This window comes from Culicoides brevitarsis, unplaced genomic scaffold (assembly GCF_036172545.1).
Source record: "Culicoides brevitarsis isolate CSIRO-B50_1 unplaced genomic scaffold, AGI_CSIRO_Cbre_v1 contig_58, whole genome shotgun sequence".
Classification (NCBI taxonomy): Eukaryota; Metazoa; Arthropoda; class Insecta; order Diptera; family Ceratopogonidae; genus Culicoides; species Culicoides brevitarsis.
In genome coordinates this window covers 1-25000 of record NW_026973442.1, presented here as the reverse complement: position 1 = coordinate 25000, position 25000 = coordinate 1, and the positions used below count along the sequence as shown (strand labels likewise).

The following is a 25000-nucleotide window of genomic DNA, read 5'->3' as shown; positions in this document are numbered from 1 at the left end:
TTCCTCCTGCACGAAAGATTGCGTCACTCACACAAACAAACCCAAAAAAATCAATATCCCTTCCACTTTTTTCATGGAAGTCTCTCTCACGTTCCACTTTTCCAGTATTCTCATTTATTTCATTGTTATTGTTGTACTCTCAATGACTAAAAAAAATGAAATCGCTATTTTCAACCAATCAAAAACGTAAACAACAAATTAATGGACTCGAATTTGGGTTTTTCTTTTGAAACTAATGCCATTGTATGAAGCCTTTTTTCTTGAGGCTTTCCTTAAATATTGCCATAATTTCCATCTTTTGAATGAAACCTCTTTTGATTTTGCAGCTTTCGTACTTTAATGGCTATTTACTGTAGACTGCAATCTCATGGCCATATTTTTAGATTTTTTTTTCAAAGAAAATTAGAAATTGGAACAAAAAATGATTTAATCTTTCAAATGTACTCAGAAATGAGATAAACTTTAGAAAAATGTCTTGTAAATAAAGGCTTGAATCTCAGAGATAAGGGAAATTGCGTCGTTTATTGATTTTATTTTTAGAAAAAGCAATTTAAGCTTTTAATCGCATTTTCCGTAATATAATGCATACAAAGTATAAAATTCAAAGCAAAATATTCTCTTTTGTATCAAAAATATCAGAAATTGATTGAAAATCCATTGAATAAGAATAATTCTTATTGGTGAATGCTTTATGAATGAATGAATGTGTCAAAGACATAAATATCAATTTATAAAGTGTTGAATGTTTTGTATCTACATTGTTAGCCGATACACATTCAAGCCTTACCTATTAGGTATATAGATGTATACGAGATAAGATTTTATGGAATTTTAAGGTTTTTTAAGCAATTTTTGTATGAACTTTTTAAATATATTGTAGAAAATTCTTAAAAACTTGAAAAAAAGCTTGCTAAAAATTTGTCCGATGCTCCGAAAAAATAAATCGAATTCACATTTGGCACTTTTTAAAAACTTCTCGAAAGTGAAAATTTTTTAAAAAGGCAAATTTTTTTTTTTAATTTTTAAAATAAAAATTAATAAAAATGTTAAATAAAATATTAATTTTGGAAAGTTAAATTTTTGTGAACAATAAAATGCAATATAGAAATTTTGCAAAATTTTACTAATTTTTTGGATGAAAAAATGTTATTGAAAAAATCAAATTTTAGTAAATTTTTTAAATTTTCTCAAAATTTTGTGACTTGAATTTTTTTTACCTTTATTCATTATTTTTTTTTTCAAGCGCCCTAAATTTTAATTTTTCAAAATAATTTCTTGGAAATAACAAAATTAACCAATTTGACGTTTATTTTAAAAATTTTTTATTTTTTATCCAAGATTTTTTTATATTTTTGAATTAATTTTTGCAGAAAAAAGGATGACTTAACAAAAAAAAGTTAGATTAAAATTAAAAGAAATTTATATAAAAAGGGAAAAACTCTTAATTACTATATCGGTTTATTGATAATAATTATGAATATAAATTTTTTGCAATGAATTTCCCCATTTTGGGCCATTTAGGGAACGTAATTTGGATTTTTCTTCAGTATGACAAATCCCTCCATGATGGGTGTTAACGAGATGTACTCTTCCGTGGCGAGTTCCGCACGTTCTCCCATCGCCAACAAAACTGGCGTTGTGTGTGTTTGGAAACCTGTGATTGTTTTGGGCTTTCCTGCTTGTCCAACGACATCAACGGCCTTGAAAAAATATTTTTTTTTTAGTAAAAATTTGAGATTTTTTGAAAAATTGTAACTTACGACTCCAACACGAACAGGAACAGCCAAAGGATTAAGATCAGGATCGAAAGTCACGAGCATTCTAGGTTGCATTGCAGTTGTTAGGGTATATAGCAAGTAGTGAGAACGTCCCAAAATTACTGAAAAAAAAATTAATTATTTTTTGTTGAAATAAAATTTAAAAAAATATTTGAGGTTTAATTTTAAAATGTGCATTGGGACAAAAAAAAAATTAAAAAAAATTGAAAAAGCCCTAAAAAGTTAAAAATTTTAGCAATTCTTTTGTTTATAAGTACTTCAAAGAATTTTTATTAATTTTTAATTTTAGGGCTTTTTTAAGAAAAGCATATTTTTAATTTTTTTCCCAATGCACATTTTAAAATTTCGCCTCAATGCAAAAAAAATAAATTTTGTCCCAATGCATATTTTAAAAATTTTCGCCAAGGCAAATTTTGAATTTTTGTCCCAATGCATATTTTGAAATTTTTAACAAAAGCAAATTCTAAAATTTTGTCCAAATGCACATTTTAAAAATTTTCCCCAATGCAAATTCTAAATTTTTACCCCAATGCAAATTTTATAAAGAAAAAATCGTTAAAAAAATAAAATTTTAGGTAACTTACTGTTCTTAACATCCAAAAAGGAGATGACAGTAGCCAATAATCCAGCAACCGCAACGGGACTCATGAGTTGTCTGTCACTATGATACGGACTCAACGTGAGAGTTCCCTTGCCCAAATGCGTCAATCCTTGCGCCAATCGTACCATAAACAAATTATTCGGATCTTTCGCGTGATATTGCGCCAATTGTCGCAACATGGCAGCCAAACGTGCGTTATTTGTTCCGGCGCCCGTCAAACCCATCGCAAAAATGGCATTATGAGCAACTTCGACATCGGAATCGTGCGAAAATTTACTCAACGTGTCCAAAATATTCAATTTCGGATTCGAAACCGAGATAAGTCCGAGTGCCAAAGGCACCGCTCGTCGAATGCAGGGCTCGCAATAACGCAATAAATTCCCGAAAGACCTAAAAGCCATTTCCGCGCCAATATCTTCGCCCATGGCGATAAGTGCAATGCCAATTACCGCCACTGCTTGACACGCCGACAAATCTTTCTCCTTTTCCTCGTCTTTTTTCGCATCTTTCGCTTGTTCCTTGTTCTTGCTGCTGCTACTGGACTCCTCCGCGGGCTTTTCCTCGTAATGTTCCGAACACAAATGCAGCAATTGTTGGATTTTCAGTACGTTTCCGGTGCCGGCATAGGCGCAAATGTCCACCATTGTCGTCGCCATCGAGCGGAAAGGTTCGGGAACGACTTCCAGCGCTGCAATAACGGCTTCCGCGGCTTCCTGACGCCCTAAATAGACGAGACCCAAACCTAAGGGGAGGAATTTCGCATAAACATCCTTCAAATCGTACTCTGAACGATCCATAATGGTCTGCAAAAGTGTCTCGGTCACTTCGGAATTGCAAGAACCGACAGCGATCATGCCCAAAGATAAAGCGGCGATGCCCATTACTTCGATTGTCGACCCGGAACGACGTTCCCCGGTGAAAGTTTGCGAAATAAGTTCGAGAACGTTGCTGCGGTTCGATCCTGCATAAGCCAAACCCAGTCCGAGGATGGATCCGATGCGCATTGTGCTGTTTGAGTGACCCACATAGTCGGAGAGCAAAGCAAGTGCTGGATCAACTTCATTCCGAACGCCACAATTGACGATACCGCAAGCTAACAACGCTCCCGCTTTGATGTGATCCTCGGCGGAGTACAAATATTTGTCGATGGGCGTCAAACCGCCATCCACATCCCACAAAAGGATCAAACCAAGTGACGCTGTCGCACTTAACATGCCATGATCCTTATTTTTATACAACCATTTGTTCCCGTCTTCCATCAAAATTTTATCTTTGCCAAAACCGGCATTAACGAAGCCATTTACGAAGCTCGCTGCCAAATTTTGACGCGCCGAATCGATTTGCGACGTCCCGAAATGCGTTCGTGTGTTATCCAGATGCGATTTGTAGACATCTTCGGGCGTTTTTGGCTCCATAATGTCCAATTCTCGTCCGAGACTCAAAAAATGGTTGTTCAAGTGCGAATTCGACATGATGTCAACGATGTCATCGTAATCCGGGGCTTCTTCGTTCAACTGCAGGAAAATTTGTTGGCGTCCCAGCATGAAAGCAAGTTGTTTCTTGATCGCCAGTTCGGGGCATGTCGTGAAAATATCTTCAATTAGCGTCATGTCGTTCAACATCATCGCCAAACGCATCGCTTGCGTGTACTGATTGAACTTGCGAGACAAATTCAGGGCGCATTTTAGCAAATTAACGTTTTCCGGATCAGCGACGTACGGAACGCAGCTTTGGAGATACAAACAAACACGTGGATAGGCGTTCTCATCCACAAATTCCTCGAGTAAATCCAAGCGTTCGATCTCCATGAGTAAGTCACAGGCATCCGCTTCGGCATTGTGTGCCATGTTATACGGGATAATTTGTTTCACGAGTTCAACCAGGCGATTTTTGAAAGCCACCGTTGATTGTTCGGGCCAGTTGGAGGCGATTTCCCCGGAAAGATGACGCACGTATTCGTGTCCCCAGTCGCCGATTTTGTCTTTTTTGTCGTCGCACAAGAGACGGTAGATGAGACAATCTTTGCCCGTGCCCATTGTCATGGCGAGCACGGAAATTATTTCGGCGCAAAGTTTCAAGACAGTCTTGTCCTTGACGGTGTTTGACAAGTTTTTGTGGATTTCCTTCATCGTTTCGTAGTGCGGACGCATGAATTTGAGCGGTTTCGGCACGGAAGTCATCGATGTGGTTGAGGCGCGAATGAGACGCGCCATGGTCTCCAATGAGGGCAAGTACAACGAGGGGTTGGATTCTTGCAGACGTTCAACTAGCATGTTTAACTCATCCTGGAGTTGCTTGTCTTCTTCCGACTGAAATGGGAAAAATGATTTAAAATTTTTAAAATTAATTTTTTCAAAGAAAATTTAACGAAAATTTCAGAAAATATTAAAATTTTAATCGAAATTTTTGAGATTTTGGTAAAAAATTTAGAGAAAATATCAGAAAATATTTTAATTTCGTTCAATTTTGATAGAAAATTTAATTAAAATTGTTTCATGCATCGCAAAAAAGAACTTTTTGTATGAAAAATCGAAAAGTTTTTAAAAAATTTGAAAGAAAATTTTTAAAAAATTCAAATTTTTGTCAAAATATTATGAAATTATTCAAAAAATTTGTTTTAAAAAAAAATTCTTAAAACGATAAAAGTACTTTTTGTATGAAAAATTTAAATTTTTTTATAAATAATGGAGAAAATTTTCAGAAAAAAATTTTTTTGATAAAAATTAAAAAATTTTAGAATAATTTTAAATAATTTTTAGGACGTAAAAAGGAATTTTTGATTAAAAACATGACAAGTTAAAAAGAATTGAATAAAAGTCTAAATAAAAAACGAGAATTTTGGAAATTTTTAATAGATATTTTTAAAAAAAATGTTTTTAAGCGATTTTAAAGTAAGAAAATTCAAAATTTTTTGATGAAAGTCAGAAGAAAATTTCAGACAATGTGAAAAATTTTGTCGAAAATTATGGAATTTATGAAGAAAATTAATTTTTATATAAAAATTGACAAAGTTGAAAGAGCTTTATGCCTTTAAAATTAAGATTTTTCTATAATAATTTGATAAAAATTAAAAAAAAGCGAAAATTTGGGTAAAAAAAAATTGGAAATTTGTCAAGAAAATTTAATTTTAAATAAATTTCAACCCGTTAAAACATTTGATGTTGAAAATTAAAAATCTTTGATGAAAAATTACGAAAAATGATAGAAAAAATGGAAATTTTGGTCCAGAAGAAAGAAAATCGGATCCTCGAAGCATCAATAGGACTTTTTGTAAGAAAATTTTAAAAGTTTTGAAAATATTTTAAAGAGAATTTTAGGAAAAAAATAAAAATTGGTAGAAAATTATGAAATTTTGGGAGAAAATTGAATTTAAATTACTATAAAAAGGACTTTTTGTATCGTTTTGTATAAAAAATCAAAAATTTATAAAAGAACTTGAAAAGGAATATTATAAAAAATTGAAATTCGTTCAGAAATTGTGAATCAAAATAACCCCCAAACCGTTCAAAGAGATTTTTTAATGAAAAAAATAAATTTTTTAATAAAACTTGAATGAAATTTTCAAAAACAAGTAAAAATTTTTGTGAAAATCATGAAATTCGTAAAAGAAATTGAGTCAAAAGCACTTTCCGACACAAAATTGCATGAGAAACAAACGATGACTGGCAAAAAACCGAAGACCCAATCCCCAAAAACGTCGAATTTAACTCACCAGTTCGGGTTTCTCTTCGACCTTCTCCTTTTTCGGGTCCTCAGTCTTCGTGGCCTTGGCTTTTTCGGTGTCTGCCATCCTTTTTTCTTGTATTTTTCGCGATATTTATTTCAGATTCAAACAAAACAGAGTCTCTGCTGCTTCAAAATTGCCAGCTGTCATGACCGTCAATGTGACAATTCGCCGTCTAAAATTCTGCCGCAAGAGGGCCTGTCATCCCATTATTATCACATATTGCCAAAAAATTGAATAATCCATTTTATTTTGGGCGAAAGTTGCGGAAAAAATCCGGGATAATTGTTAAAATTGCACACACGAGACAGTACAAAGGACTTTCGGTCAAGTGCTCGCCATGTTTCTCGCCGGAAATACGAATTGCGTGAATTTCAGTCCCATTACCGTGACACTCTCGGCACGCAGGAAACTCAGCAAAATCACGTTCGCCAACAAAAATAGCAAAAATCTGCTGCAGAAAGCGACGACGACGACAGTCAAGTGCGAATTTGCCGACTTGGGACGCGATTTGACGCAATTCGTGACACAAAAGTTCCGAAAATCCGTACTTGAGGGCAAGAAATTCACGTTTGACGATGTCTTTGGGGCACGATGGTCTGCTGTCGTATCAGCCACAACGACAACAAGTCCCCTGAAGCAGAATCCGTGGCACGTGAGTTACACATCGGCAGCTTCTTTCAACGAAAATCGCAATCCCGAGACGAAAAATGTCCTGACAGCACGTTTCACGAGCCCCTTTTCGAGTCAAATTCGTTCCTTTAAGACACACCGCAACACGGAAGCGCAGGAAAAGCGAAATCCGCTGCTAAGTCAACGGATTTTGGGGATGCTTGGGACATCAGGAAGTGCCGCCACGACAACCAGAGTCACAAAAACGGGCCCCGCGACAGTTGACACGACGACATTGTCGGGTGCGAAGCACGAATATTTGCAAAAACTGCTCGCCACAGACACGGATTTGACGGAGGAGCAGAAAAAACGTCTGAAAATTGCCTTTGCCGAGGGATATTTGGCGTCGTCGGAGAATGCACACAAGCAAAGTCGCACGGCACGCTATCTCAACATCTTCAAGCAAATTCTCATGATTGGCTTTATCATTTTCCTGGCGACAAATCTGTTCTTTTCCGCCAATGGGTCTCTTTTCCGCATGAATATGGGCAACCAAGTCGTCGTCGATGCACAAGATATCAACGTGACCTTCGGCGATGTCAAGGGATGCGACGAAGCGAAAGAGGAACTGCAAGAAGTCGTCGAATTCTTGAAAAATCCCGACAAATTCCTCAAACTCGGCGGAAAATTGCCAAATGGTGTCTTGCTTGTGGGTGTTCCGGGCACGGGAAAGACTCTTTTAGCGCGTGCCGTGGCCGGTGAAGCGGGAGTGCCATTTTTCCACGTAGCTGGCTCGCAATTCGACGAAGTTCTTGTGGGACAGGGGGCACGACGTGTGCGAGATTTGTTCAAAGCGGCGAAGGAACGGGCGCCTTGTGTCATTTTTATCGATGAAATTGACAGTGTCGGCGGGAAACGTTCGAGTTCTGTGCTGCATCCGTATGCGAATCAGACGATTAATCAGTTGCTGTCGGAAATGGATGGATTTCAGCAGAATGAGGGAGTGATTGTGATGGGCGCCACTAATAGGCGAGATAATTTGGATCCAGTAAGTGATTTTTTTTTTCAAAAATTTACATTTCTAAACTAAAATTTTCATTTCAAGAGCTCAAATTCTGAAAAAAGCTGATACGAAAGCTGAAACGTTAATTTCGAAAAATTATTTTTCATTTTAAAAGCTGAAAAGTTAATTTCGAAAACTAAAGCTTTCATTTCGAAACGTAAAAATTTTAATTCGAAAACCAAAAATTTCATTTCGAAAACTGAAAAGTTAATTTCGAAAAACAATTTTTCATTTTAAAAGCTGAAAATTTAATTTCGAAAAATAAATTTTCATTTCGAAAAGTAAAAATTTTAATTCGAAAAGTAAAAATTTCATTTCGAAAAGTAAAAAGATAATTTCAAAAAACAATTTTTCATTTCAAAAGCTAAAAAGTTAATTTCGAAAACTAAAAAGTTAATTTCGAAAACTAAAAAGTTAATTTCGAAAACTAAAAATTCAATTTCGAAAAGTAAAAATTTCATTTCGAAAAGTAAAGGTTTCATTTCGAAAATAAAAAATTTCAATTCAAAAGCTAAAAAGTTAATTTCGAAAACTAAAAATTTAATTTCGAAAAGTAAAAATTTCATTTCGAAAGCTGAAAAGATAATTTCAAAAAATAATTTTTCATTTCAAAAGCTAAAAAGTTAATTTCGAAAACTAAAAAGTTAATTTCGAAAAGTAAAAATTTCATTTCAAAAGTTGAAAAGTAAATTTCAAAAATAAATTTTCATTTCGAAAACAAAAAATTTCATTTCAAAAGCTAAAAAGTTAATTTCGAAAACTAAAAATTTAATTTCGAAAACTAAAAATTTAATTTCGAAAATTAAAAAATTCAATTCAAAAGCAAAAAAGTTAATTTCAAAAACTAAAAATTCATTTTGAAAGCTAAAAATTTCATTTCAAAAGTTGAAAAGTTAATTTCAAAAAAAAATTTTCATTTCGAAAACAAAAAATTTCATTTCAAAAGCTGAAAAGTTAATTTCGAAAAACAAATTTTCACTTTGGAAAACAAAAAATTTCATTTCAAAAGCTGAAAAGTTAATTTCGAAAACTAAAAATTTCATTCAAGAGCTAAAATTTATTATTTTTTTTAATTTTTTTCAGGCTCTTCTCCGTCCCGGGCGCTTTGACGTAGAAGTAGTTGTTCCCCGTCCCGATTTCAAAGGACGCAAGGAAATCCTCTCCCTCTACTTGGCAAAGATCAAATGCAACGACATCGACATCGATCAACTGGCACGCGGCACAACGGGCTTCACGGGCGCCGATATCGAAAACATGATCAACCAAGCAGCGCTTCGTGCCGCCATCGAAGGTGCCGAATCCGTCGTAATGCGTCACATTGAATTCGCCCGCGACAAAGTCATGATGGGACCCGAACGCAAAACGCGCGTACCCGACGAAGAAGTCAACCGGATAACGGCATATCACGAAGCGGGTCACGCTCTCGTCAGTTTCTACACGAAAGAGTCTCATCCGCTGCACAAAGTGACAATTATGCCGCGCGGACCGAGTTTGGGCCATACCGCTTACATTCCCGCAAAGGAGGGATATTATCAGACGAAGGCACATTTGTTGGCGATGATGGATACGTCGATGGGAGGTCGTGCTGCGGAGGAATTAATTTTTGGCGCAGATAAAATTACGTCGGGTGCGAGCTCGGATTTGCAGGCGGCGACAAATATTGCACATAGTATGGTCAAACATTGGGGAATGTCGGAAAAAGTGGGATTGCGAACGATAAAATCGGCTGACGAGATGACGCCGGGGGAGAATTTGTCGGCATCGACGATTGAAACGGTCGACACGGAAATTAAGAAAATTCTTTCGGACAGCTATGAACGAGCGAAGCATATTTTGAAGACGCACGCCAAAGAGCACAAAGCCCTGGCAGAAGCCTTACTGAAATACGAGACCCTCGATGCCGACGACGTGAAGGCGATCGTGCTAGATAAAAAACCCGCAGACTCCAATCCAATTAAAACTTAAAAATGCTACTTCTGTATTATTTAATAGTTGAGACACGTTACTACAAAATAAATCTTTTACTTAGTATTTGCTCGATATTCGATCAAAATGGGTCTTCGGACCGCGGTGATGCATCCTCAAACCCAGGCTTGTATGATTTAAATCAAAATCAATCAAAAAATTTAAAAAAATGAATTTTATTTTTATTTGATTTGATCTAAAAATTGATTTAAGGCCATTAAATTTAATTGTTTATTTTAGGCCGCTCCAAATTTTTTTTTTACGTTTTTGTCCCAAAAGATTTTTTTTCAAAAATTAAAAAAAAATTGAAATATTTTTTTTTCATATAAAATGACAAAATTTAAACAATTTTTGGTCATTAATGAATATTTAATTATGATTTTATCTACATTGAGATTTTTTAATATGAAATTGATCTAAAAAATTTTAAGTTAAAAATTTAAACAAAAAAATTTCATAAAAAATCTGTCAAAAAATTTGAAAAATAATTTTTTTTGAATATTTACAAATTATTTTGACAGTTATTTTTATGAAATTTTTTTTTTGTTTAACTTTTTAACTTGAAATATTTAAGATCAATTTAAAATATTAAATCTCAATGTAATTATCATAAAAAAACTAAAATATTCATTAATGACCAAAAATTGTTAAAATTTTAAATTTAAAAGTATTTCAAATTTTTTTTTTATTTTGCCCCATTTTGAAAAAAAAAATTTTTTTTGGGACAAAACCATAGAAAAAAATTTGGAACGGCCTCAATTTAAGAAATTTTGCCTGTAAATCAATTTTTAAATCAAATCAAATAAATTTAAGTTTTGAAAATTTTTTGCTTGATTTGCAAATCTTTGATCTAAATCATTCAAGCCTGATCAAACCTAACCTAACTTAATATTTGCTCCGTTTGTGTTTCTTCGACGACGACGATGAGCTCGAGTAACGTTCGCGGGACGTCTCTCGAGCATATCTCCGTTCATGATGTGGCGACCTGCTTCGACTTCTCCGCTCTTTTCGCTCATATCTCCGTGAAGACTCTCGCGAATGACTCGAGGATTGCGGTGAATCTGATTCTTGACGCCTACTTGACGAAATGGGACTCCTGGATTTGTAAGATCGCGTCGATCTCGGTGAATTTCTGTCGTAATCTCGTTCCCTCTCATAAGGCGATCGCGATCCAGATCTTCGAGAACTTCTTTTTATCGCTTTTTTCGCGAACGAAATTACCGGAGGACTTGGTTCGCGATGTCTTGACGCTCTTTCGCTCGAATCTGACGAATTGTGGTCCCTGCGTTTTGCTTTTTTTATCAATTTTTTCCGGTATTGCTGGACTTGTTCGTTCAAAGTGTATCCCGAGCGCATTTCTTTGCGACCCGCTTCCAAATCGTCCTGATATTCCATCGTTTTTACCTCGATTTCGCGCAAAATGGCACGACGATCGTCGGAATAGCCGCCCAAATTGGAGTCGGATGAATCGTCGCTGTCGTCACTGCTGCGAGCGATTTTTGGCGGATCTGGCGCTACGACGGGCAGGGAGTCCCATTTGCTTGTGGTGACGGCTTGTGCTTCGATTTGGTCGGGATCGACAGTTTCCCATTTGGAGGGAATGAAGGCGCGTTGTGCCGTTTTTGTGGCGGAAGTGTCGTCAATGGGGATGCCATCGATGTCGTCGTCTTCGTTCGTGAGGGGAATTCCGTCGATGTCGTCGTCGTAAATGTCCATTGTTGCTTTCGGGGATGAGATTTTTGCTTCGGAAACGCCACCTGGAAAGAGAAATGAGTTGAAATATGTTAGCAAAGGTTTTATAAAAGGATTATTTTAGTCGTATTTTAATTTTTTTGGTTTTTTCATGAAAATTTTATAATTTTTTTTAAATTTTACAATTTTTTCAGGTTTTTTTTAAATTTTTATGAAGTTTTTAAAATTTATCATTTTTTATTTTGAAAAATTCAAAAGAGGAAAAAAAAAATTTTTTAAATTTTCATAATTTTGAAAAAAAGTAATATTAAAAATATTTTTAAAAAATTTTAAAATTTTCATAATATTAATATTTTTTTAAAATTTCTCTGCCTTTCATTTAAGAAACTCTAATTCAATATTTTTTATTAATTTTTTATTTAATTTTTAGAATTTTTAATAATTTTGGTGATTTTCTAAGATATTTATTAAAATCTATAAAGCATTTCTGCAAATTTTCTTATTGCATCGATTTCTTCATATTTAATTTTTTTTCACAGATTTTTCAAAATATTTACATGATTTTCCATTTCTTTAATTCCATTAATTCGCTGAATTAATTTAAAATTTAAGTCAATAAAAAAAGAAATTTTCCAAGAATTTTAAGGAAATTTTTAAAATTTTCATTATTTTTGAGCTTTTTCAATTTTTTTCGATTTTAAGATATTTTCACAAATTTATCAACCATTTATAAAATTTTCATCTTGAAGTTTTTCCGAAATTTCCCAAAATTTTTTCAAATTTTCCTGAATTTTTGAAACTTTTTCATTATTAGAATTGGTTTTGAATACATAAAATTTTCATATTAAAAAAAAATTTCCTCAAAATTTCCCTCAAATTAAAAAAAATTAAAATTTCCATGAAATACGATAAAAAAATTTCAAAACAATTTTTTTTTAGACAAAACTTACTTCGTAACAAAGCGCCTTTGAGCAAAGCTGCTCCATCAAGCGGAATTCCATCGACATCTTCGTCACTCTCAACCTGTTCTTCGTCTTGCTGTTTCTTATCCGGCTTATCGGCGAGTCCCAAAAACGTATTTTGCAGTTTTGTGAGAAATTCTTGCGAATAAACGGCCCATTCTTCCCACGTTCTTAGTATTTGCATCACTCTCACTTTGAATCCCTCAGCTTTTAATCGACTTTCCAACGAAGCATGACACTCCCGCAGTCCCTTGAACATCTCTACCAAATTATTTTCGATGGCAACTCTAAAAAAACTCGCATTTTGAACTTTTACCGTCGAATTATGCAAGATATCTGACACCAAATAGAGTCTGGCGATCTTTTTGTGCGGCAAAGTCGTTGGATTTGTGAGTGCCTCGCAGATACATTCGGAAATTTCGTCGGCAGCATCCGCATGTTCGATGCAAAAAATCATGGCGTCGGCGATTTTTTTGCGTTCGGGCGTCAAACGACGAATAATGTCCTCCAAGCGGTCTCGTTGGGCGACACTCAATTGACCTTTGTTGGGTTCAAGCAAGTCTTCTTCACTCAAAAGCTCCTCTGGCATGCCTTGAGTGTAGAAATTCATCGCTGGCGGCTTCCAAACGGACCCATTAACGAACATCCGGAACTCTTTTTCGTTCCATTCGGTGATCGAGTCGCCTTGGAGCAACGAAAAAAGCTTCCAACGGTAGTAAATGTGTGCCGGACTCTCATTTTCGAACAAAAATCTGAACATCGGGTTGTCAATTTCGCGATTCATGATGATTGCCTCGAACATGGGACCCTCTCGGATAACGAATTCGATCATGCGATGGATGAGCATCAAAAGCGGGCGTTCTGTGGGAATGCAAACCTTAACGACGGTATTTTTTAGGACTTCATCCATCTCGTGGCGCTTCTCCGGGCTCGTCATGTAGTCCTGCGACGTCATTTGCGACGGTTGGGGCTTCCCGTTGGTCTGTGCGTTAAATGGCAATCCCGAGGGAGGCGGCGGCATCGAATACTCGACCAAGGATTGCGGAATATAAATCGGATGTGTCATAATTGGCACCGCTTTGCCCCATCCCATCTTCATTTCGTAGCTCATGACATCGATTCCGTTCAAATTCCTTAAAGCTCGTTCGGCATCTTTTCGACTCATGTACGCCACAAAGCCACAATTGCGATTTCGGCTTTTTTCCTCCTCCGAACGTGGCCACATAATTTTAATACTTGCCAGCGGCCCATATTTTCCGAAGAGTTTCATCAGTTCTTGCTCCGAAATTTTCGGATTTAAATTCCCGAGATACAAATTTGTCGTGTTTGGATCGCCAGTATCGAAGCTCCCTTGTTCCTTATGAGGTCGTTCATCGACATCATCTGTCGCTGCCGCGGTCGGTAACATCGTCTTGGCGATATGTTTGTATTTGTGACGTTCCGTGCGCTCCTCCTGAATTTGTCGCAACTCTTCCTTGAACAATTCCAAGTTACTTTTTTTCTTTTCGCCGCCTTTTTTCTTGCTCACAGACTCTTTTTTCGACTCGTTCGAGAGAAGTTTCGCGTATTCCTGCGTTTTTTCCAACGCGGATTTCTCATTTTCCAAACGCGACGTCGGTTTGTAGAGTTTTCCCTTCTCGCGCGTGTCTTCTTTGCGACTTCCAGCATCGTAGGTTCCGGCTTTCACCCAAACTTTGCCAGTTGCCGGTGTGGGAGTCGCTTGAAAAGTCTCCACAAATTCTTTGAAAGCATTTGCGGCGGCTTCTTCTTCCTCTTTTTTCTTTTGTTCCTCGAGTTTTTTTCGATTTATTCGTTCTTGCGTGGAGCCAATTTGGAAAAATTGCAGTTTTTCTTGGTTAATGCGTTTCATGGTGCGGTTTGAGGCGAGATGAGGGCCTCGTTAGTTGATGAGTGGGTTTAAATTTGATTTTTCACAGATTTTTCTTCATAATTTTGAATTTTTAGGAATTAAATCGGCTTTTTAATAATTTTTTTTCTTTTTTTTTATTGATGTTGATGAAAAAGTGACAGAAGTCAAAAATGACAGAAAGGGAAATTCGAAAGTTCAAAACAAACAAATTCCGTTTGAATTTTTTATTTAACAATTTATTTTATTTTTTAAATTTTTATATTTTATTTTGTTATTTTTTTAATTTAGGCCGCTCCAAATTTATTTCGAACTTTTTGTCCCAAAAGCTTTTTTTCAAAATAAGGGGGCATCAAAAAAAAAAAAAATTGAAATACTTTTTTATACAAAATGACAAATATTCAATAAATTTTTGACCGATGACCAATATTTTCGTTGTTTTTAAAGTATCTTCATTGATAATTTCTTATTTCAGAGCAATTCAACAAAAAAATTGAAAAATAAATTTTCACAAAAAAAATTTGAAAAAAATTTTGAAAACATCAGTTCACTGATTTTTGAAAAAATATTTTTAGAGAAGGAAATTCTTTATAATATATCATTTTCAATGCAAAAAGCTAAAAAAAATTAAATTTTTTTTGAAAATTTCTTGTAAAATCATGAAAATATGCCAAAAAACGGTAATTTTTGATGAAATTTTTAACTTTTTTTTTTTATTTTGCCCCATTGGATTTTCGACTTTTGAAATGGGGCATGGGACAAAAAGTTCGAAAAAAATTTGGAGCGGCCTTATTTATTTTTAATTATTATTATTTTTGAATTTTTAATTTAATTTTTTTTATTATTTAATTTTTATTTATTTTTTGTAGTTCAGTAGGAATCATTTTATTCAAAAAAAATTAAAAAAAATGAAAATCTTTTCAGTTTTTAATTTAATTTTTTTTTTCATAAAATTATTTAAAATTAAAATTTTTACATTTTTTTATTTCTTTTTCTTTTTTTTTCTTTTGGATAAATTTATATAAAAAAAATTAAAAAAAAAAAAAAATAATTAAAAAATAAAAAAAAATAAAAATAATAAAAACTAAACAATTAAAAATAAAAATAATAAATAAAAAAAAATAAAAATTATAAAAAAATTTCTTTTAAATTTTATTTTTTTTAAATATTTAATTTATTTTTTTTTTTAATTTTTAACAAAAAAATCCTTTTAATTTTTTTTAAATTTTTAAATAAAATAAAGAAAAAATCATTACCTTTTTCTTCTATTTTTTCTGTATTTTTCTAATAAAAAAATTAAAAAATAGTTTTCGTGCCAAAATACTTCAATATATATTTATTTCATTTGCCTTCATGCCTTAAATTCTAAAAATAATTTTTTTAACAGATTTAAGCTCTTATTTGAGATAAACTTTAACAAAAAAAAATCTTATACAAAAAAATATAAATTCTAAACATTAAATAAATTTTAAATTTAAATATAACAAAATATTGCAAGTACACTTTTTGTTTTTTTTTTTGTTTATCCTGCGATTTTTTCGCATCACAATAAAATAATTTAATTTGTGTGAATTTTTTGTGTGTTGATTATCAATAAATATGTATTTTATGGCCATAAAATTGATGGCTCTTGCGTTAGTTTCGTGCGATTTCCGTTTCCTTTGTTGTTTTGTGCTTCGAATGAATCAAGCGATTAAAAACATTTTTCTTCTTCTTCTGTTTCCCGTCACTTCCTTCCTTCTTTTCCTTTTTCTCCTTTTTCCTCAGCAATTTATTCTGCGTTTTTTGTGCAAATTGTTCAAATTTGGCGGCATGTTTTTCGATCGAGCGTCGAATCGAGGCATCTTCGTGCATTTCACGCACGCGATCTGTCTCGAGACTTTCCACGACGGCATTTCGTTGCTTCACGACCTCAATTAGGCGTGCAATGAGCGCTTCTTCTCTTGCTTTTTCGCCATCTGTTTTATTTTCCTCCGGTTGCGCCATCAATTTACGGATTTCCTGGTCAAGTTCTTGCTGTTCCGTCTCCAGGCGATATTGCTTGCGCCAGTACATGAGTTCTTGTTGCTTGCGGAAAATTTCGTTCTTTTCATTTACCACGTCGAACAGTTGCATGATGAGATCTTCGACGACTTTGGAGTTTTTCTGCGATTTTTCGGCATCGGCACCTTCGCATTTTTCGCGGATGATTTTTTCCAGCATGACTCCTTGCTTTTCGAGACCGATTTGTTGCACCTCGATGACTTCCAGTTCGCGTTTTATGTCGTCTGGCGACATGGCTTTGATGGATTTTCGCACTTCGACGGGAATTGAGGGGGCGGGACCCTTGCGACGCTTCCATTTTCCCTTGTCCGACTTGTTTAAGCAGATTGGGGGTTCGTCAATACTCGGATTTACAGCTGGAATTGCGTCTTTTGGCTCTTCTACCTTTTCATCATCGTCAAAAACGTTGGATCGACCAACGACATTTTCCGTTGACGTCTCAAGAGGGACGATTTTTCGGCGATATGTGTCGTTTTGCAACGACAAATCTGAATTTTCCATGGAAATTGTCTCTTTTTCATCGTCAAACAGCTCCGCGCTTAATGGAATCCGCTTTTGCGTCGTCACAATCGACTCATCGATGCCCGAATCGCCGTTTGTGACTATTGAAACGTCCTCCGATGGCGTGTTTTCAATTTTTACAACTGGCGGAGGAGCTGGTGCCTTACGTTTTTTCTTGCCGAAACTCTTGTTTGGCGTATTTCCGGTTGAACTTAAGCCGCCGCGCGACGATGTCGATTCCTCCGATTCGTAATCGAGATTTCTTGAGCTACGATTTGACGTTTCTGGCGTGAAAATGCCCAAAACTGAGGGCGGCGGAGGAGCTTTTGCCTTTTTGCGACGTTGAGTCGTTGACATTCCATCGCTGTAAGCCAAAGAGCTGCTGGATCCGTAAATTTCGGAGTTGTTTCCGAACGTTTTTGAATGCTGTGAGACATTGTGAACGGATAACGTGTGACGACTGGGCGGCGTTTGAAGGATTTTTCGAGGCGTTGGAACGGGAGTTCGTTTCGCGGAACGGTCTGATGAGCGGGAGGCGTCACGTGAACTAAAAAATTAAGAAAATTAAAAAAAAAATTGAATTTTTGTGAGAAAAAAATCTTACAATGAATCGTCTTCTTCGTCATCTTCTGATCCGAAAGGATTTGTACTCGGCTTTTTCCTGAAATAAAAAAATAAAAATTAATTTTGATATTTTTTCAAAAAAAATTATCCCTTGCTTCATTTAAAAAAAATCGAAAATCCAACAAAAATGGAAAAAAAATTAAAATTAATTGTTAATTTTTGTCTTTTATAATTTTTTGTACAAAATTTTTGAATTCGAATAATTTTTAAAATTTAAAAATATTTTTTTTTTTTTATTTTTTTGGTTGACAAAAATATTTAATATTTTACTTGAAATGCTCTGAATGAAATTTTAAAATTAATAAAAATAAATAAAATTAAAAAAAAATATTTTTTTTTTCAAAAATTAAATTTAAATATAAAATTAATTTTAAAAAATTATTTAAATTTAAATTAAAAATTTTCGATCTGTTTTTAAAACCTATTGTTGTTTTGAACATTAAAAAATTTTTAAAAAAAAAATTAAAATTTTAAAAAAAATTAATAAGAATTAATTAAAAATATTTAATAAAAATTAAAAAAAAAATATTTTCAAAAAATAAAATTGAAATAAATTCAATAATTAAATAAAAAATAAAATTAATTAATATGAAAAAAATAATTAATTTAAAAATAATTAATTAAACGTTTAAAAACTCAAAAAATTCAAAAATATTTTAAAATAAAATAAAAAATTCAAAAAATCACAAAACTCACTTCCGCACTTCAACAACTTCCTCTTCATCGCCTTCCGTGTCGCTGCCAAAGGGATTCCCAGGCTTCTGGGGCTTCTCCACAATTTCAATTTCTTCATCATCATCACTTCCAAACGGATTCAGGTCATCCGGATAATCCTTTTTAACACTTGCCGTCACAGGCCTTGGCTTAATTGGCGGCTTCACGATCACCGGAGGCGGAGGTCTTGCCGGTTTCGATGGTTTTTCCGCAATTTCTGGCTTTTCCTCCTTCTTGCGTTCCAAAGTTCGAATACGCGGCACAGGTTTTGGGCTGGAATCCAAAGGCACTTCGTCATGTTTGTCAGTCTGATTGGTTTTAACGACCTCATTTTCATAGATTTCGCTTGAATTTTGTATTAATTGCACTTTTTCGACAGCTTCTTGCAGCACACTGGTAACCAATTTTTGCACTTCTTCCCGCACGAGACTTTCAATGGTCTCCTCGACGATGGTTTCTTCAATTTTTGCGGTATCACAAACGGAATTTTGAGCTTTTTCATTATTTTCGGTATTATCACATGCTTCGTCATTTTCACTTTCGTCACTTTCTTCCTCGTCTTCATCACTTTCTTCATCGTTTTCGACATTTTCGTCATCCGGATGCGTCACAAGCGTCAAATTGGCAAGTCGTTGCAAACTTGCCCGCTTTTCCTCGTCACTCAAACTCTTCTTTGTCAATTCCAGATCAACACGTTGGAAGAGAGCAACTTTATCCGCAACGGAAAATCTCTTTTCCGGATCTTCCTCGGCTTCGTCGTGACGTCGTTGCATCACTTGTTCCTCATCCGGGCACGTTTCGCAGCAAAATTCTCCATCAATTTCGGTTTCGTAGAAACTTCCGGCTTTCAGTTGGGTCCCGCAACGAGCGCACTTCAAGCACTGCCGATGATATAATGCCGCGCCGACACAAAATCGTTCAGCGAGGAACACGGGTTTGTCGCATTTGTGACACGGTTCGCGTTTCATTGCACTAAACTTGTCCATGGTTGTTGCTGCTACTGCTTTGCTTCACCTGAAAATACAAAAATTTTTAATGTTTTTGATTGAACACGACAACGCGTGAGTTGAAGCGAGACCAGAATTCTATTAAAAAAGCAGGAAAAAGACAGGAAATGTTTGTACTCAAAGGCCAAACTGTTGCATAAATACATAAAAATAGATCATCGAACACTTGACGACATCTCTCATTAACACTCTTTCTCTAAATAATTGCATTGCGACGATTTTCCAAATTGAGGCTGTTGCAAATTTAATAAACTTTTTTTTTAAATAAAAAAAAAAATTATTTAGGTGAATGAGATTTTTCGATTAAATTTTTAATTAATTAATAAAATTAATTAAATTTAATAAATTAATTAAAATTAATTAAATTAAAATTAATTTTTAATTAATTTATTTTTTTTTTCTTTAACAAAATTTGAATATTTTAATTTTTTTTTTATTTTAATTCAATTATTTTTTTTTTTAATTTTAAAAAAATTTAAAGTTTGAATTAAATTTTAATAAAAATTTTTTAAATTAAAATAGGTAATAAATAAATTAAATGAGAACATTAAAAAAAATCAAAAAATTAGAAATTTTATCACAAAACTAATTTTTTTTAAATTTTGGACCGCCTTAAATCGCATTTTAATTCCCAATTGTTGATACACATTCATAGCTCTCTTTTTTTATTCCGAAAATAGACACTCGTGACGATTTCAATCGAATCCACTGAATGCAAAAAAAAAAAAAAAAGAAAGGCAACTCGAATTCAATAGAAAAACAAATAAAAGTTGCATGAATCATATAAAAAATTCACACATACGGGACAATAGTGACGATATAGTACGTGAAATACCAAAGTTGAGACCTACCTTAAAATTTTTTTGTTTTTCACTTTTTCAGGTTTTTCTTCAAATTTTCGTGAATTTTAGCATGTTTCCAGTGTTGAAGGGCACTTGAAGAAGTTGTCAGATACGAATTCGAGATGAAATAAGGTTTTAAACTAGAAAAAAATTACAAAAAATTCGGGAACAAAAAATTCCCATGATAAAGAATCAGTGCAAACGTAAACAATGAGTCGACTGGGATTGAAGAAACTTGCATGGAAAGCTTGAAACTTGCACCATGAACTTGTACTCGATAATGAGACGAATGAAATTGATAAGTCGCCAGATGGCGCTGCAAGCACGTTGTCAACATCCTGGTTGGAGCCACCAAAGCGGATGTGCGGCAAAAATTGGAACTAATTTCGAGACGAATGAAAGTGATAAATCATGCATTAACGAATTTAAGGCGACGCTTCAGTGATTGTTTGTGCATTTTTGTGAAATTTCTCTGAAAAAATTAGGATTTTAAGACTTAAAAAAGGTAATTTATTGAAAAAATAATTCAGAAAACCATAAATTTAATTACTTACAGAATTTTTGTGATAAATCCTTCGAGCCTTCGATTTATTTGATCAGGTAAGAAAATTTTTTAAAGATCACTTGTAAATTTCATTAAAAATGCTACTTTTTGGTAATTTTTTTTTTACAGAAAATTAAAATTTTTATCTTTTTTAAGAGCAAATCGGCTATAAGAGACGATGACTTTTTGATAAATATCAAAAAATTTTGATCCTAAACTAATGAATGTTCAATAACAATAATTTTAGGTTATGTTATTTCATGAATATCCCAAGTCTGATGTAACGTAAGACCTCGTAGAGTTTTTGAAGAAGCATTGAGAACGAATTGGCACCGCTTAAAGGCAAATTCAGAATATAAGATCCAATTAAGAATCATAAGATCTACTAAAAGGAGAAAACATGAAGAACTGAAGCCAAGATATCTCAAGAAAAAAGGTAATATCAAACTTATCCTCTTTGCTAAGTGAGAAGAACTTAAGAAAGTCATAAGCCTGATTTTCAAAATCGAATATTTATATTTCAGAAATTCGACTTACATCAAAGTAGCCTGTTAATGTCAATCTAATCAACCTGTTTATGCGAAAATTCGAAGCAAACTATGACAAATCTGGTATAAAAGATCTAAAGCTGCAGCATTTTTAAGCCTGGATTTCCTAACGAATGGAAACATCAAATCTTGATTATAAATAATTACAAAACTATCATATTCTTTAACAATGACACTGACCTAAATGAACTCCAACAGATTCAAAACAAAGCATTGTGATGACAAGAATAACCAGATATAAATCCTTAAGTACTGAAAAATATCTCAAAATCGATAAAATACGAACATCCATCCATGAAAACCATCAACTAAGAAGAAGATCTGATCGAAAAAATCTACAAAAGCCTACAAATCAAAGCAAATCTTCAAACCAGCATCTCCAACGACTAAAAAATATTTTTTCAAAATCCAAATGAATCAACACAAAGCAAATCGCATACCGACTGGGACATCACCTTCCAAAAACGAATGACGAGTGGGCTCAGTGGCCATTTTCATATCGAGATTTTCACTGAACACAAGAACACTAAAATCGCATAAATCGGGCTGTAAAATTGGATAAAAATCCAAAAAATAAAAAATCGTGTCAACATCGCAAACGTAATCGTGAGCTTTACGCATAACGAGACTTGTGAAACGACCAAAAATGTGTTGAACACACGAAAATCCGTAATAAAAAAGTAAAAAAAAATCAATTTGCTGTGACATTTTTTTTTTATTGTGTGCATTCTAACGCAAAAGTGGTGCAGTACAAGTGAATATCAAAAGTGAAAATTGTGTGAAACGACATAAAAAAAAGTCCATAATGGAGAAAAAACACCTCCAAGTCGTAGCAATATCAATATTTTTGTGCATTTGCGTCAATATCGCAACAGCTCAAGACGACTACGAAGGTATGTTTTCGTGTTTTTAGAGACATTTAATACAAAATATAGCGCAGCAGACAGACAGAATATATCTTTATGAATTTGATTAAAAAACTATGCATCAAGTGACGGAAATCCAATCAGCATAATAGAGCGGGGCAGGGAAAATATCTGCAGAAGAAAATCTAGAACGTAATAATAAATAAAAGATTTATGCAGATGATTCATGTAATCTGACATCATTTTGTTGCCATTTTTGCTTCAACATACAGAGCACAGAAAAGTTGCACGAAAAGGTGAAAAATGCCAAATAAAGCGCCTTGTCCAACGAAAGACAATGGAGCAAACAAAGTTGCCATGTCTCCTCTTCGCTTCGCCACATTCGTGCATGTATCGCCTAAATAAATAGATCATGGCCATGAATTGTGCCCGACAACGAAACAAGGATAAAGAGAAATTAAACCACTTCATGCTTAACTAATGTATTCTTGTTTGTTCGAAAAGTACCTATTTAGCTACATAGCGAAAAAAAGCTATCGTCGCATTTCTCAAGTTGAATGACATACAAAAAAATTGTCAATTTCAGCAACTTTTTAATATTCAAAGTTCTAAAACGGAGCAAATATTTACCTACTCGAGCTTTGATTTACGTCTCAATGTGCAATTTTTATTAAAATTCCTCCTAAGTTAATAAAACCCGTGTATGTTAAGCTCTTTTGAAAACAAAAAAAAAATCATACATGCAAAAAAAAAAAGTTAAATTAAGCTATTTCAATGTTATCAACGCCGATTTATCTTATCTATTGTTTTACACACAAGCACACACATTCAGCTCACCTAGCTGCCTGAGTCGAGACCTGACAACATAAAAGTGAATTGAATGAGGCGGAGTAAAACGAATGGATTTGATAAATGGATGGATGAGTGAACAGAGCAGCAGCATGTGCCTTTTCAATAAATAGCTGATCAGAAAAGAGCACCTTTTCCGACTAAATACACAACATTTATAACATCTAGTATGAAATAATATTCAACACTCACTTAGCACGGAGTTAGCTATGAAATATCGATTTACATTATTTTTAGCGTTCTGTATCTACGCCGCTCAAAGGATTCTACGTGCCTACGTTGTTTGCCATCAATTTTATTTAGCTTTTTTTATTTTTTGTGTCGTATTTGATCCGAAATAATGCTGAGTACTGCGAGAAATAAATAACATCAAACAATTATATTTATTTGTCGCGGCATGGCATGAAAATGTGGTATGAGCGTATTTCATTCTGGAAAATTCTCCGTTTTTTCGGAAAGTCATCACGCAACAAATAGACGGATCCATTAGTTGTGGTGTAGAAAACTATTCACTTTGAAGTTTACGGAAATTCAATATTTTTATCTTCAATCCGCAAACAAAAGTGGGATCGTTTGACATTTGACAGGTCTTTAATCCTCATTTATTACTTGAATTTAGTGCTCTACATTTTAGTCATTTTATATACAAAAAAGTTGACATCATTGGAAATGTGTGATTTTAAAGTCAAAAGTTGATCTCAATTGACATCTTGATGTTTAAATCTTTTTTAAAATAAGCTTTTAATGGGTTTTTTTTAAACGAAAATGAATTTCTCTTCGATTTATTGGCTGAAAACAATTCAACCTCTTGAATTTTCTATTAAAGTTAAACCTGTGCTTTTTGAAGTAACTCTAAAATTCTATAAAATTTTGTTTGTAACTCGAGTAAAGTCAATGAATGTAAATTATTTCGTTACAGTAAAGGAATGTAGCTTTTGAATCTTGCTTTGAGCAAACAAACACTCATATCATGGTTGTCCACAAACGATTGGATTTCTCGAAATTAATGTGATAGTTCAAGGTATTCAAGGATTTTTCGATGCTGCAAATTGAGAACAATTTAAAGAAGATTTTCGTATTTTCTCGTATCAATTTTCAAGCTTAAGAACCATCAAAAAGACAATTCAAAGAAAATTTTTGTAATTTATTGATGAATGTCAAGAAGTTAGTGATCAAAAGCATTTTTTTTAATCAATAATTTCTTGAAGGGTGAAATGAATTCGGCACATAAAAAATCTTTTCATTTCATTCAAAGCATAAATTTTCTTGAATTTCACATCACACGATTTCATCATTTCATCAAAAAAAAAAATATGGCATGAGATTTTTTGTGTTAGTTAGTGGTCTAAAGCAATCGAAAAAACCTAAATTTATAATTCTGGAATGAGCTTTTAAATACTGAAACTCATTAGAGAATTTTAAATTTAGGTTTTTTCGATTAAAATTTTTCGAATAAAAAATCTCATGCCATATTTTTTGATGAAATGATGAAATCGGGTGATGTGATTTCAGAGACTCGATAAATTCCTTGCAAAATTTCTCTAAAAACTGGAAGCAAATCGAAAACATTTTAACATGTTTTTTTTCTGGCTTAAAACTCACGAATATTGCAAATGATCGATAAAGTTTAAATAATGTCAAAAACGTTCTCCAATGTATTCAAATATTTTGAATGAATGGCTAATGTGATAAATCGTACATATGCATTTTTGGCCAACTGAGGAAAATTAATTTAAAGTTTTGTACGATTTTGAACTATCAAATTTGATCTTGGAACATTTTCTTGATTTTTAAGTTATTGAATACTTATGATTAGTCTTTTAAATCAATTTTTAATTCAATTTTTTATCTGCACTTTTAGAGCTCAATTTTGTCAATTTTTTGTCGATAAATGTGATTAATTAAACTGTTTTTCATACAAAACACGTAATTTTCAAAGTCGTCTAATTTTATTTTAAAGTTTTATTAAATTTTTTGACTACGAATTTTTGATACGAATGAGCAGTGGAGTAACGAAACTGGACCACATTAAAAGTGCACACATCAGAGGATCACTGAAAATTGAACATACCGTCGTCGAAAAGATCCATGAAGAACGAATCGCGTGGTTCGAAAAAGTGAACGAGCATCCACAACAACAAGTAACGAAACGAGCGATTAATATGGAAATTCCGCCAATACGACGAAAAGGAGCTCCA

The 25000-nt window shown here is 33.6% G+C and overlaps 3 protein-coding genes across 4 annotated transcripts; 1 reads left to right on the top strand and 2 right to left on the bottom strand.

Annotated features, from left to right (window-relative positions):
* Window positions 1–1316: 1316 nt before the first annotated feature.
* LOC134836543 (uncharacterized) lies at window positions 1317–14298 on the bottom strand. The gene is made up of 7 exons (XM_063851728.1): window positions 12386–14298; window positions 10630–11500; window positions 7345–7646; window positions 6092–6177; window positions 2363–4688; window positions 1761–1879; window positions 1317–1700 (listed from the first exon to the last, which is right to left on the bottom strand). The coding sequence occupies exons 1-7, from the start codon at window positions 14265–14267 to the stop codon at window positions 1518–1520; spliced, it is 5769 nt and encodes a 1922-aa protein (XP_063707798.1). The 5' UTR covers window positions 14268–14298; the 3' UTR covers window positions 1317–1517.
* Window positions 6317–9801, top strand: LOC134836542 (ATP-dependent zinc metalloprotease YME1L). Its single transcript, XM_063851727.1, has 2 exons — window positions 6317–7763; window positions 8862–9801. Exons 1-2 carry the CDS (start codon window positions 6444–6446, stop codon window positions 9741–9743), a joined length of 2202 nt encoding a protein of 733 aa, XP_063707797.1. The 5' UTR covers window positions 6317–6443; the 3' UTR covers window positions 9744–9801.
* A 1286-nt stretch (window positions 14299–15584) lies between the features above and the next one.
* LOC134836541 (MICAL-like protein 1) lies at window positions 15585–20184 on the bottom strand. Of its 2 annotated transcripts, none has more exons than XM_063851725.1 (4): window positions 20005–20184; window positions 18129–19160; window positions 17413–17469; window positions 15585–17355 (listed from the first exon to the last, which is right to left on the bottom strand). In XM_063851725.1, the coding sequence occupies exons 2-4, from the start codon at window positions 19130–19132 to the stop codon at window positions 15900–15902; spliced, it is 2517 nt and encodes an 838-aa protein (XP_063707795.1). In that variant the 5' UTR covers window positions 19133–19160; window positions 20005–20184; the 3' UTR covers window positions 15585–15899. The 2 variants fall into 2 exon arrangements, with proteins under 2 accessions (XP_063707795.1, XP_063707796.1); XM_063851726.1 differs by having other exon boundaries at window positions 18129–19154.
* Between the last annotated feature and the right edge of the window lie 4816 nt (window positions 20185–25000).

Excerpts from the sequence above, each read along its gene's own strand:
- LOC134836541 (XM_063851725.1), bottom strand. The coding sequence starts at position 19,132 with ATGGACAAGTTTAGTGCAATGAAACGCGAACCGTGTCACAAATGCGAC. Across the intron at positions 17,470-18,128 it reads GAAGTTGTTGAAGTGCGGAA|GAAAAAGCCGAGTACAAATC; the intron begins GTGAGTTTTGTG and ends TTTTTATTTCAG. Across the intron at positions 17,356-17,412 it reads GACGAAGAAGACGATTCATT|TTCACGTGACGCCTCCCGCT; the intron begins GTAAGATTTTTT and ends TTAATTTTTTAG.
- LOC134836542 (XM_063851727.1), top strand. The coding sequence starts at position 6,444 with ATGTTTCTCGCCGGAAATACGAATTGCGTGAATTTCAGTCCCATTACC. Across the intron at positions 7,764-8,861 it reads GGCGAGATAATTTGGATCCA|GCTCTTCTCCGTCCCGGGCG; the intron begins GTAAGTGATTTT and ends AATTTTTTTCAG.
- LOC134836543 (XM_063851728.1), bottom strand. The coding sequence starts at position 14,267 with ATGAAACGCATTAACCAAGAAAAACTGCAATTTTTCCAAATTGGCTCC. Across the intron at positions 11,501-12,385 it reads CAAAGGCGCTTTGTTACGAA|GTGGCGTTTCCGAAGCAAAA; the intron begins GTAAGTTTTGTC and ends TTCTCTTTCCAG. Across the intron at positions 1,701-1,760 it reads TTCCTGTTCGTGTTGGAGTC|GCCGTTGATGTCGTTGGACA; the intron begins GTAAGTTACAAT and ends TATTTTTTCAAG.